This window comes from Lolium rigidum, chromosome 4, assembly GCF_022539505.1.
Source record: "Lolium rigidum isolate FL_2022 chromosome 4, APGP_CSIRO_Lrig_0.1, whole genome shotgun sequence".
Classification (NCBI taxonomy): Eukaryota; Viridiplantae; Streptophyta; class Magnoliopsida; order Poales; family Poaceae; genus Lolium; species Lolium rigidum.
The window spans coordinates 259850802-259865036 of record NC_061511.1 but is presented as its reverse complement, the minus strand read 5'-3'; the positions used below and the strand labels follow the sequence as shown (position 1 = coordinate 259865036).

Here is a 14235-nt window from a genome sequence, read left to right as displayed (position 1 = left end):
AAATGGAAATGGACCAAATTTGGGAAATTTACTTGCTTCTTTAGAATCGGAGAGAATATACTACTCCCCAGTTTCTAGATAGTTTCTAGAATATACTACTCCCCAGTTTATAGATAGTTTCTAGATATATAAGAGCATCCTTCGGGTGTACGCTTTCAAAACCAAAAAAAGAAAGATATATAAGAGCATCTCCACCAGCGCGGGCCCCATAGCGGCCTCGATAGCGTTTTGACGCTGGTGTGGTTTTTGGTCTTGCACTGGTGCGCTTCAAAAGGCGCCGGTTAGTTTTAGAGCCCAATAGAAGAGCTGGCAACCCCGTGTCGGCCCGTTCATAGAGGGCGCGGGGCGCGCCAGCGTCTCGCGGCACATCAGAAACCGCGGGTGAGCTTCGTCTGGCAGACGCACCGCTTTCCCCACCTCCCACCCACGCCTGAGCCGACTTCCATCCCTCTAGATTGCCATCGTCGCCGTCACGCCCCCTACTTGCAATAGACACCGCCGCCTGTCCAGGAACCGCCGTCCATCGACACGGCCACCACCACCTCGACTGGCGGCCGCTATTTCGCCCGGAACATAGCTCGCCGCTGCACAACCGCCCCGCTCGCAAGGTGTTCGTCGGATTGCCGCGATGGGCATCGACGGCGAGACGATGGTGCAGCTATTTACGGAGGAGCAGAATGTTGAGGCTGTTCGGCGGCAACAGCATCAGGTGATTGTAACGAGCTTGCTCCGCGTTCGCCAGCCTTTGTCGTCGTGCCTCGGCGCGACGACTCAAAGGCAGGCAAGAGGAGGAACATCAACCGACATCGTCAAGCCGGCGCAATGCTGCTTGATGCTGACTACTTCGCCGATGACACGACTATTTCGCCAACGACGCGACTCATTCTCCGAAGTAATTTCGGCGCCGGTTTAGGATGAACAAGGATCTGTTCATGAAGATTGTCTACGGCGTCAGGGAGTACGACGACTACTTCATGGCCAAGCAAGATTGCACAGGTTTGTGGGGCTTCACCTCAATCCAGAAGTGCACTGCGGCAATGCGTTGTCTTGCATACGGAGCTCCTCCAGATACAACCAATGACTACCTGTGGATGACAGAGTCGACATGTTCACAGACTCTCTATAGGTTTTGCCGAGCCGTCATAGCGGTGTTTGGTAAAGACTATTTGAGAGCACCAAGGGTAGATGATACAACTCGGATCCTGGAAAATAATGCAACAAGAGGATTTCCTGAGATGCTCACAACCATTGACTGTATGCATTGGAGCTGGAAGAATTGCCCTTTTTTTCTTGGCACGGGATCTACAAGGGGCATACTGGTGAGTGCATTGTCATTCTAGAGGCGGTGGCAGACCATGACCTCTGGATTTGGCATGCTTTTTTGGCATGACAGGAACAAACAATGATATCAACGTGATGCAGCGCTCTTAGGCGTTTTCCAGGCTAGCTGAGGGACAAGCTCCCGCCGTGAATTTTGAGGTAAATGGCCACGCATACAACAAGGGGTACTATCTAGCTGATGGTATCTACCCGATGTATGCTATATTTGTGAAGACAATCTCCGTCTCCAGCTTCGGAGACGAAAGCTTATTTTGCAACATGCTAGGAAGCAGCTCGCAAGGATGTTGAGCGTGCTTTTGGGGTGCCTTAGCAGCGTTTCACCATTGTCAGGTACCTGCTCTCACTTGGTCTGAGTCTCCGATGTGGGAGGTGATGAACGCCTGTGTGATCTTGCACAATATGATCATTGAGAGCGAGCGCGACGAACCTGTGCATGATGATCAACCATTCGATTATCAAGGGCCTCTTGCTGAGGTAGAGCATGTACCCCAAGAATTTGGCGCTTTCCTTCACATGCATCATGAAATCCGAGATGCATGTGTTCATGCTCAACTTCAGGCCGATCTAGCTGCGCATTTGTGGGCGAGGAGAGGAGCCGCCAACAATGCATGATTTAATTTCTATTTGTTTGATTGTATGCATAATTTAATTTTCTATTTGTGTGATTGTATGAATAATTAATTTCTAATTGTGTGATTGTATGAATAATTAAATATAATATGAATAAAATGTGATTGATATGTTGTTTCAAAATATTGTAAAAAGAAAAAAAATGTTTTGGGGGCCGCCGTAGGGGGGCGCCGGTGTGGAAACATCATCCCCAAATAGAGGATGCAGTGCTAGCGTCCCCATACAGCAGTGCCGGCGCCCCTGCCGGCGCCTATTTAGGGAGTGTCGGTGGAGATGCTCTAAGCCATACTACTCCCGCAGTCGTGCTTGTTGCAGCTGTGTTTGCTTGCCGCAGGTCAGACCCAGCCATTGGTGGCCACATGCGTCGCGCCGCTCGCCACTTCCGCAAGTCCGCGTTGGCGAATCCTACTGCTCTTTGATGGACATCTCCGTGACCCTAGTGTGGTGGTTAAGGGGCTTGGTTCCCTGTCGCTGCCTTTACCTGGGCATCCCTGCCTGCCCAAGCAGTCGACAACCACCTTGGTACCCCAGGCTCCCCTACCATCATTGTCTGTCACCGAAGGTGTTGTTTCCGACGAAGCTAGAGGCAAAGACAATATGCGCAATGAGGAGAAGACGCCAGAGAAGAAGGCTCGTCTGCTTGATCCCGCTTGATTCTTGTTGACCGGTGGCAGCCTCCAGCTGCAACAACTACTCTAGAAGACGAAGGGGGCTAGGAGCATGTGGGTCGAGGATGCCACTCCAGCCGGGCCACTCCCCCTGAGCCATCGAGGGAAGGTCTTGAGCGTAGCCTCGCCTTCAAGCGGTGGGATCGAGGAAGGTGTTTTCGTTGCCTCGAGCGTGGACACCAAGTCAGAGCATGTCGTGAGCCATTCAGATGCTTACGTTGTCGTCGCCCTGGTCATCGGGAGAGGTGCTATCACGCTCGCTCTCCGGCCGCTAGCTCTCGCTCTCCGGTCTCTCGTGCTCCTTGCCAGCATAACTGCTCTCCATCTGCCCAGCCTTGGAGTCCTTCGTTGTCTCGGAGTTGGGCCGAGGTTGTGGGCCACTAGTCACCGCATGTGTTAATGGTGATGCGGTCTCTAAGATGTCGTCGAAGGATGGTGATGAAGCTATTTTTGGCAAGACCCTAGATGATTTGTCTTTGGTTCGAGAGTAGTGCCACTTTGGTTGTTTCTCCCCCATGCTAGGTCATGCATGTCATCGCAGCCCCATGTGTTGGTAGCCTCTGAGTGCGAGGACATCGATGGGATCATGGCTCCGGTGATGCAAATCATCCCTGAGTTACATGAGTTGTGTGGGGAGACTTCTCCTCCTGTATCGATGGCGCATATGCAGGTGTCGTCGCTCCGGACCTTGGCAGCAGCCTCTGGCAAGGAGATTGCTTGCCTCTTGACGGAGAAGACCTCCAAGGACAAAATTCAGAAGGTGAAGGAGTATCTCAGAAGCAAAAGCAAGAAGAGTGGTACCACAAAGAAGGACTCACGGCTATTTGATAGATAGTTCTCATCTCTTTGCGTTGTCATTTCTAAGATCTTTGTTCATGTGTTTTCGGTGGGTGGGATTGGCAAAGTGTCGAGAGTTTGTGGTTGTAGGAGTTGCATGCTGCCGGTGTTTGTAGTGGTCGAGTTTGTCGAGAGTATGTGTTATTGTTGTAACGGTTTTGGCCCAGTTTCCCATTAATTAACCGGGCATTTCTTCTTAATTAATACTCCCTCCGTTCCTTTCTATAGTGCCTATAGATTTTTGAAATTTGTTTCGGAATATAAGGTTCTAGCTTAGCTTTTTTCAATTACCCCCTCCCCGTTCAGCTCCCAAATCGTCCAGCTCCCAAAATTGTGATGATAAGTTAGGAAGATATGGATTCCCAAATTTTACGTTGATCTCAAATCGTTCAGCTAGGGTCTTGTGTGGAAAATACTCTTGCGCTGATTTCCTTGTGTGGAAAATACTCTTGCGCTGATTTCCATGTCGAAAAACAATAGACACTACTATAAAATGGAACAGAGGGAGTAATAGATTGGGGCAAAACCCCGTTCAGAAAAAACAACAACTCTAAGCTAATTATATATCTATCGAGGCGATTCTGTTTAAAAAGAAATCGAGGTAATTTGCCAGGCAAAATTCAATAAGACCCGTTCTATGAATTGGGAGTATTGCGTCTCAAAGAAATTTATACTGAAATTTTCCATGGAATATTGCATCCGCAGATCCAGCTGTACGCATATGGAAGAAGCAGGAGGCGCCGCTGCCACTGTCCGGATCGTGTCCCGGCGAATGGTCCGGCCGTCGAACGGGGAGGCGCCGCCGCGGGAGGACATCCACCTAACGCCGTGGGACCTCCGCTTACTCAGCGTAGACTACATCCAGAAGGGCGTCCTCCTGCTCGTGCCTCCCGCCGGCGGCGACCGCCTCGTCGGCACCCTCGCGTCGTCCTTGGCGCGCGCCCTGGGCAGGTACTACCACTTGGCCGGCCGTCTCGCCGCGGACGAGCGCGGCGACGGGAACGTCACTGTCAGGCTGCGCTGCACCGGGGAAGGCGCCGAGCTGGTCCACGCGACGGCGGCCGGCGTCGCGGTCGCGGACATCGCCGGCTCGGTGTACACCACGTCGGCCGTGGTCTGGGCCTTGTTCCCGCTGAACGGGGTGCTTGGCGCGGACGCGGCCGTCGATTCGCTCCCCGTGCTGTCGGCGCAGGTCACCGAGCTCGCCGACGGCGTCTTCATCGGCGTGTCGTTGAACCACTCCGTCGGCGACGGCTTCGTCTTCTGGGAGTTCTTCAACGCCTGGTCGGAGATCAACCGAGGAGCAGGAGGGGGCATCGGCGACCTAAGCGAGATCTGCGCGCGGGTGCAGAGGAGGTGGTTCATCGATGCCAGCCGCGTGCCGATCCCCTTGCCGTTCAGCAAGCTGCAGCAGGTCGTCCGGCGATTCGAGCCCCCGACGGTACAAGAGTGCCTCTTTACCTTCTCCGGCGCAAGCGTCAGGGAGCTCAAGGCGAGGGCGAACGAGGAGATGGTCGGCACGGCCACCGCCACCATCTCCTCCCTCCAGGCCCTGCTCGCGCACCTGTGGCGGGCGGTGTCCCGAGCTCGGCGCCTCCCGCCGGGGCAGGAGACGACCTACACCCTGGCCGTCGGGTGCCGAGGGCGCGTGTGCGGCATACCGCCGGGATACATGGGTAACGCGCTAGTGCCCGGCACGGCGAGCTGCACCGTCGGCGAGATCCTGGACAGGGGGCTGGGCTGGACGGCGTGGCAGCTCAACCGCGCCGTGGCGTCGTTCGACGAGGCGGCGATGAGGGAGTGGCTGGAGAGCTGGACCAGGGAGCCGCAGTTCCGGTACTTCGGGAGCCTCATGTCCGGAGGCGCGGCGCTGATGACCGGGAGCTCGCCGCGGTTCGACGTGTTTGGGAACGACTTCGGGTGGGGGAAGCCGACCGCCGTGCGTAGCGGCCGCGAGGGGAAGATAGATGGGAAGGCGACGGTGTACCAAGGGCCGGAGCAGGGAGGGAGCATGTCGCTGGAGCTGTGCATCGCGCCGGACGCGATGAAGAGGCTCATTGCTGACGACGAGTTCATGGACGCCGTCGTGAGGGTGCCGCCGGCATGACAGGACTGATCAAATTGAACTTTAACCTTTTGTACTGCATCATCGACCATCGTTCAGTCTCATTATTCAACAGTCTAGCTGTGATGGATCATGGCAAACAAAGGTGTTGCAGGATGAGAGCTGTTAATTTGAACTTGTTTTCTCTGGACCATATATTACATCCATCAGGTACAAACTGTGGGATTGTGGAGTAGTGTTTATTCTTTAAAAAAACTAGTTGAATGCCCGTACGTTGCCACGGCACATAATATGTTTTTTAATCTGACGCTAAATTTACATAATCACTTCTTGTTTGTGAATATTGCACCATTAAAAATCGAGCCGACACCGGTGTTTTATTTGTAAATCCATCTCTAAATTTACAATAATCACTTCTTGTTTGTGAATATGACTCCATTCAAAATTGAGCGATAAATTTTCTAGCTTCATCCCTGGTGCATACTCATGACCTCCTTGTGCAAAGGCCATTGTCAACGAAAGTGGTGCCGACTACCCGCTTTGTGACGCAGCGACTGGAGACGATGAGTCACGTGACAATCCACTGCCCCATCATGTCGCACTTCTGGAGCGCGATCCATTTTTCGTTCCACCTTATCTACATGTCCATGATCTCCACCTCCTAAGAGCATCCCCACTCGTTGCCGCTCCTCACGCTCAAATCCGGCGAAATTTTCGTCCGGATTGGAGGAAGATTTGGCGTGGGGAGGAGTAGTTTCCCAGCCGCGTGCCCAGGCGAAGTCGACGATGCGAATTTGAAAAACGGAAACTTGACAAACTACGGCTAAAAACGGGCGAATATAGACTAAATTTAATGATATTTATTATATAACGGGCGGAGTTCATACATAGAGGCCGAATTCGACTATATTTCGAATTCGGCTAGGGGAATTCAAATGCCAATTTTAAAACACGACGCTCTACATGCCGAAATGGCGGTAGAACACCGTGTAGTCGCCGCCGTCGTCATCGGAGCCGCTCGTCCTCGACCTTCGGCCGCGCGGCCTCGGCTGCTGCCGCCCTGGCCGGCGTCTCCCCACCCCGGGATGGCTTGTACCATTCGTCGTCTGGAGGACTCGAGGTCGACGAAGGGGACAACGGCGCCGGATGGAGGTGTCGCAGACGGCGGTAGCGCGCGACGCCGCCGTCGGCGGGTTGGAGCGGCGCGGCGGAGGCTGGAGCGGCGCGGGCGGCGAGTTGGCGTGCGGCGGCCGTGTCCGGCAGCCGCCGCCGCCGCTCCGCCTCCTCGCGCTCCCGGGCCGCGCCCGGACCAGTCCGAGGCGGCGTCGTCCGCGCGCTTCTCCTCCTCCATGTCCTTCAGCGACCTAGCGATCGCCTCCGCCATCGCGGCGTCCTCCGCGCGCTTCGCCTCCTCCTCGGCGAGCTGGTTTGCGGCGGCCTCTTTCTTCGTCTTCTTCCGGCCGCTCTGCAGCGCGAAAGGCTGGTCGCGGATGACGAGGGCGCCACTACTGCACCCTCTGGTCGGCGGCGGAGACGCCGGCTCCTTCTTCACGCGCGCCGGCGTCGAAGGCGACGTCGCCTCCTTCTTCACCGGCGCCAAGGATGACCTCGACGCCGATCCGGAAGACGACGAGCTGGCAGCCATGCGCCGTGGCTGCCGGACGTTTCCTCGGCGGCGGCTCGCCGATGCCCTCGCGTGCGGGGCATCGTGAGCACCGGGTAGTTGCCGCCCTCGATGTGCTCGAGGACGCTCGCCGCCGTCCTATCCGGCGCGCTCCACCGACGTCGGCGGCCCGCGGCGTTGTTGCGCGGAGGCGGAGGCGGCGGGCCGTCGTATGAGGCGAGCTCCCGCTCCCACCGCTGGAGGAAGTAGGAGTTCCACGCCGTGTAGTTGTCGGGATGGTGGCGCGGCTCGGCGCGCTCCTCGTCCGTCATGGTCATCCGCGCCTCCTCGATGGCGACGTCGAGGGCGTGGCCCCGAGGCGGCGGCGGGATTGGTACGCCGCCGAGACCGAGCCGCCACCCGCCGCCCGGGAGGCCTCGTGTCCGGCGGGCAGGGGTACCCCGCCTGGTGGAGGAGGTGCCCCTCCCACGCGTGGAGCGACCGGCGGGGGAAGCCATTGTTGGCTGCGCCGTCGTCGTCGTAGAACGCCATCGGGAGAGTAGAGGGAGAGTGGAGGGAGAGTGGAGCACGGGGTGCGCTCGCGGCGAGCGGAGCGGCGTATATAGGCGCGGGCCGGCGCGGGGGATTAATGCCGCGTGGAATGCGACGCGTCCGCGGCGAGCTGACCGGCGGCAGCCTTTACTGCGCGCGAAAGACGATGCGTGCGCGGAAGACGACGACATTAACTCGCCGCGTGGCCGGCGAATGCAGACCGGCGGCAGGCTTTTACCGCCGCGGAAGACGGTGCGATGAGGACGACGATCAGTTTCTCTCGCCGACAAGTTGGGGCCACCAGACGCGCGGGAAGTTTCCTCGGTATTTCCCACGCTTTCGTTTCGTCCGGAGTCCCCGAGCGCTCCCCGGGGCGCCGGGGATGGCGTGGGATCGCCGGATGAATTTAGGCCCAAATCCGGACGAAAACGACGAACCGAGGGCGCGACTGGGCCGAATTACGCCGTCCGGATGGAAAAAAGGCTCGCCGGGGGTCTCGTCGGGGGAAGAGTGGAGATTCTCTAACTATATATGCCCCCGATCGCAGAAGAAACGGCATGTGTCTTCCTTCTTTACTGTTAGCATATTTCACGAGACCCCGCCCTCACTCACGCTAAAGATGTGTAGAGACAAAGCGGAGCTGCGTAGTTTCATGCCTAATCTCCCCCTATATTTGTTGTAAACTATCTTTGGTCAGCCTTAAATTGTAAAATTTACTTGAGAGACATCAACAGGAAGGTCCTTTTATTCAGTGACAACCCACAGTCTAGCTCCAACAAACTTTTATTTTCGTTCTCTCGATGATCAAAACGCACCAAGAGGCTCCCTTACTAGTCCACACTGTGTCCTCCCTCTTCACCTCTAGACCACTCAACTCAGTGATCCGCATGCAGGTACATAAGTCCAGTGAACTTCAGCTTAGCTTTTCATGGCTGTTACGGTTGTAATGCATATTTCAATAACAGAGCGCCAATGGTTTTCTCCACTCTGTCTTGCGCGAGCCTTAACTATTCACACAGAGTCATCACAAATCAGGGAATAGGATATCAATATTGTGCAATTTGGTCACAACTACTTATAACAACATAATATCTCTTCAAATGTTTTGAATCATATATAATTAGCAAATAAAATTCGTTCGATTAGAAAGGGGGACACAACCAAAATATCCGGATATCGGTTAAACATTCCAATGAAAGGAACAAAATGCTACCTTGAAAAGGCATCGTCAAAGGAAATCTATTGCTCCCACCGATCCATAATAAGTGTCGCGGTCTTAGTTCAAATTCATTCTTATTATGGGGCGGAGGGAGTATGCTGGCCACACAAAAGTTCTTCAAATTACACGATTGCGTATCAAAAGGCAGAAAATGTGGACAATTAGATGAGTCTCCAAAGAGAGAAATCTCTGATGGATTTGATACAATTTTATATCTTACAATAGATGATAAGTTTATCCCTTTATCTCAACTCTTAAGCAAACTATAAATATTGTACAAAGAGGCAAATGTTGTGTGCATCGCTGGCCAATTATCATAGGCTAGCTTATGGGGAAAGTTATAGCTAATGAAGCTCGACAAAATGGGAAAAAATGGCATCAATAACTGATACTTTGCACCAAGATATCTGCAATTGAACTTGTTAGCAACATTCAATTGGATAGATAATATAAGGTACAGTTCTATCTTGTCAGACGACATATCGCACTAACATGAATTTTGACATTCTTTTTTGATTAGATGGTTGACTTTTAGTGAGAGTGTTAATTCCTTTGTGGCAGTAAACATGCATGAATGGAGAATATGAAACCCATTAAACAATTTTGGTGCAATTGGAATTATTAAATTAGTTATGGATTAGTGAAACACCAAGTTTCTCTAATGCTTAATCTGAAAGATAACCCCCAAGAGCTTTGTTCTTGAGAGGAATAAACCTTGTCGTTTAACATTCTAGCCCAGGAAGAACTTTTTCAAATTTTAAGTGCAGCACACTCCCCATCAACATCCCAACAACCTGGAGTAAGTGATGCAAACAACGAAAGACAATTAATATGCCAAGCTAAAACTTTAGAACAGTAACTTTGGCACACCCGTATAAACAGGGATATAATATGCACTTGAACAATAAAATTACTCGTTTACTTTTTCAAAAGCAAAACCAAAATTATCCATTGATTGCTACCGGCAGACAAAATCAAGAGGTAGCCTGAGTTGGTCCCCTAAAAAATGTAAAAGTGCAAATAGGAACCAGATTAAACTGACATGCAGTCTAGCACTTTACTATTAACACTTATTAACACTGACAAAAGCTCTAAATTTAGGATGTGCTATAATGGTAATCATAAGACGACATCACTGTTCTGGATGGTGGCCATGGTTTATATATCAGATAGATATTCGGAGGATTTAACTGAAACTTTGAACATAAGGAACAAGTAGTGACCTTTGCTCAGTCTCAAATGTAAAAAGCACCAAGCTCCTGGCACGCGTTTAATCAAAATTCCATATTAAAACCATTAATGTACCAATTAGGTCTTGGCTAATCATATTTCTTTGAGATATCAAAGGATTCATGTACAAGCGTGAATCAATTACATTGCAGTACGACCACATATTTACAATTTGAAAAAGGCATATGAACTGCACATAATCAATAAGGGGCAAATCGAATATTAGGGACTTAGTGCAGTGTGGAGATGAGAGGGAAGTGACGAACGTTGTGGAGATGCCCGAGCTGAAGAGGCGCCGAAGGGCAGCAGACACATGCACGCAAGCAACCACCAAGTCGATCCGTCAACAGCGCTTCGATCCAAGGAAGTTGTTCCTTTGCGTTTTCCTCGACACCAGCCGCATCCCTTCAAAGACCTATCCGACGCCATCAACACAAGTAGTAATATTGATCAGCTGACAGCTGATGTGTAAATGTACCATATGTCCATCTGACACAACAAACAACTAATTACATTGGTACTGCAGGGGTACATGTGACGTGCATTACGCACAACCACTCCTACAGATCCAAAGGAAGACAGACAACGTGCTAGGGGGATTAAGATTGGTTTTTTTTGCACATTGGTTCAGTTTCATGTTCTGTTCAAAGTACAGTAAGAGAGATCAGTTGGAAGGAAGGGGAAACTTGAATATTATACTTTGGTCACAGTTTCATGTTCTTCTTTGAAATAGTAGACATGCCTCCCAAGTCCCAACGAATTTGATGGAAAATTTATCTAATGGATAGTGTATGACCTTTTGCCCCCCAACCAATTTTTACAGTAACCATACCTCCCATTGAGAATGCCTATTATGCAGCAAACTGTATGAAAGCTAAATCAGATAAGGACATGAGATACAGGGGTAAAAAAAACACTCTTGTGTACCTGAAAAAACTCGAGGGCTAATGAAGCATATTAGAAAGCAAGGGAAGTGCTTCAAATAAATAATTTCTGTTAAAAGAATATAAATCTGTCATGAGTAACCAAAATGAAATGGATTGGACGTGCTTCAAATAATATCTATGCCCGTCCATCATATACTCAGATTATCAACATATATTCATAACAACACTACATGAAGAATATAGTCCTACAGGAACGATTATATTTTCAATGGAGTGTCGCCTTACCTATATAGATGCAGAACTCTTGAAGAGCTAGAATAAAGAAATACAAAGTTAGCATCCGCCATGGTCTGCTTTAATCTGTCAATGCCCCGTCTGCAGCTGGTGATTTTTTTTTGTTACAGTGTACCATAGATTAAAAATCTCCTATGTTTTTAGCTGTTTGTACTTTTGTACAGTATGAAGAGCATTTGTAGAAGAATTTCATGCGGCCAGAGGTTTGCTTAGGCTGCGAATGATAATTTCCTCTCCATTTATGTGCCTCTGTTACTCTAGATATAGTATAAAATTTCTTGGTAAGATAGTCATATGGATTTACTCGACCAGTGTGGATACTGTAAAACTGCTGAAGATAGAGACAATGAAGTTCGGCTCAGAATTCTACATAAGCCGACATCTTTAGTCACTTTCCAGTGCCGTTTCGTCCTGCCGCTCCCGCGAGCGCAGGGCGAAACCCTAGCCTCCCCCGACCTTCGGCACATCCTCCCCCCGTCCCTCCCTCGCCGCCGCCAGAGGGCGTCGCCGGGCAAAGCCCCGGGGCGTCGGCGGCGGTGGGGTATCTCTCTCCCCCGCGTGGCTGTGGTGGCGCGGGCTGGCGCGGTCGGCGGCGGCGCCGTGCTTGTCGTCTGGCGGGGCGGCGCGGTGGCCTGACCACGGCGTGGTGAAGATGCTTCTCCGGCGGGGTGGCGGCGCGGCATCTGGCTGGCTGGCGCGGCCCTGCGTCGGCGTGCCCGTGGCCATGGGTGGCGGCGGCGAGCCCAGATCTGGGCCAGCGGGCCTAGGTTTGGGCCTCATCTGGGCTGCCTCGGGTGGGCGGCCCCGATGCGTCGGGTCGACGAGCGGTGAGGGCGCTGGTTTCGTCTCCCCCCGATGTCCTGCGGCGGGCATCGTGGTGGGTGCCTCGGTCCGGCGTCCTCGACTCCTCGGGATGTGAGGCGGCGGCGGGCGGCGTCTGCGGCGTGGATCTTCGGTTCACGTCGGTTCTGAGGTAGTAGCTGCTGTCCTTGGCTCCTGCTCACCTTTTCCCCATCTCCCGGACGAAAGTCCAAACTCTCGCTGATTGGGCGGCGGCGACGCGCTTCTGCGTCGTGACCTTCTTGGAGGCGCCGTCTGGGGAGGTTTTGGGTAGGGTGGCGGCGCTCAAGGCTGCAGCTTTGGGCAATGTCACTCTTTGAGCAGCTACGGTGATCTCTAGCCCGTATGCGTGTGCCGACGACATTCTGCCCCGTCCTCTGCAGGTGCTCCCGGCGGATTTCGCGTCGCTGGTGGGTGTCCAAGTGCTCGGTAGTGTGGCCGGTATGGCGTGTTCTTCGTCAAGGTAGTCTTCTCCAGGGTGGCGCCGGGTCCGGAGCCCAACACCTCTGCAGCTCTCGGGTGAGCTTCTCTCATGTCCGATGGTTCGATGCGTTCGGGCCAGGCGAGAGGGCAGGGGCCCTCTTCGGCATGAGAACAGGTTGGTGCTTCTGGTGCTCGGAGTCCTGGCTGTTCTCCTCGGATTCAAGACTACAATTCTGCTACGGGCAGTGCCTCGCCGTGCCTCCGGCTGGTGTCCTTGGTGCCGAACAGCGGCGGTCTGCACTTCTGCAAGCTTGTCTCACTCTTAGTGCAGTGTTGTAATTCGTTCTGCGTGTACCCTTGTATCTTTCTTGCCGTGGTGTGCGTGGTGTGGTGTCCTGTTGTAACTCCTGGCCGGTTGATGGCTTTGTTAATTCAAAGAAGGGCTTTCGAGCCTTCTGTTTAAAAACAATCGACGTGGGCAGGACGTTCAGAAATAGGGTAGTGAATCATACCGCAAGCAAAAAAATTGTCAGACCGGCGGGGACTCAGGAGGGAGGACACAATGAAGTCGACAATGAACAATAGTCACCAACCCCTCGCTGATTGCTGCTCCCGTGCCCTAGCGCCGCCGCAACCGAAGCTCCAACGGGTGTGGAACGCCGGGGCTGCGAGCTGGTAACCAACGAATCAGGCTGGAGGCAGGCGTCTTGATCTGCGACGGGACATGTGGATGGCGACGGCGTTGATCTTGGCGCGACCGGCGGCGGAGGCTTCAAAATGGGGGCGGCCAGCGGTGGCTGGGGCGAGGCCATCGAAGAGGAGGTGTCGGGGCTAAAGCAGGGCGGAGGTTGGAGGGGGCAGTGCTGGAGCAGCGCCGTTCGGAGCCGTCGGCGGCGAGGCGGCGTGGCACACGGGGGGGGGGGGGGAGAGGATAAGGGATAAGGTGTTCAAGAGAGAGTGCGTTTGTTGGGCTTGGCCCATTTTGGATGTGTCGAGGGTGCGAGCGATGCACGGCGATGGAACGACGTACCATGCGGGAGGATTGACGACGGAACGTTTTCCTCTTTTTTAAGTAGTAGAGATTACGAAAATTCCACCAATCTATTAGTAATCATCAACAACAATACAAGGAGGCCCAGAAATAATATTGTTACAAATAGGTCACATGACCAACCAGCGACGACTACGGACACTAGCGTGAGGCGAAGACGCGAGCCGTGCTCGTCCCTCCATCACCGGAGCCAGGCGAAGCTTGTCGTACTACAGCTTGTTGTAGTAGACAAACGAGAAGTCGTCGTGCTAAGGCCCAAAAGACCAGCGCACCAGAGCAGCAACCATTGCTAATGATAACAGAAGAGACTGACCTAATACCGCATCAACGAACACGAAAACCGACTGGATCCCAAGAGATCTACCGTACACTCGAATCCACGCGCCCTCCGCGGGCACTAGACGCACCACCGGAGCGAGGATAGAGCGGGGAGGAGCTTATTCCGACTTCAGGATGTAGCATCCGCCTCACCATTCCGAAGAAGACAATGGAAACAAACTAAACGAAGAATTAAAACCTTCCTGCCAGCGAGAGGCCGCGGTACGCGAGGCCTCCAAGGCCCTAAGGCCACCGGAGGCAGAGCGAACCGATAGCA

General features: G+C 53.0%; 1 protein-coding gene across 1 annotated transcript; it reads left to right on the top strand.

The window, feature by feature from the left end:
• The first annotated feature begins 628 nt into the window (after window positions 1-628).
• On the top strand, window positions 629-5750 carry LOC124648652 (uncharacterized acetyltransferase At3g50280-like). The gene is made up of 3 exons (XM_047188373.1): window positions 629-709; window positions 3310-3458; window positions 4182-5750. Exons 1-3 carry the CDS (start codon window positions 629-631, stop codon window positions 5581-5583), a joined length of 1632 nt encoding a protein of 543 aa, XP_047044329.1. The 3' UTR covers window positions 5584-5750.
• Window positions 5751-14235: the final 8485 nt, after the last annotated feature.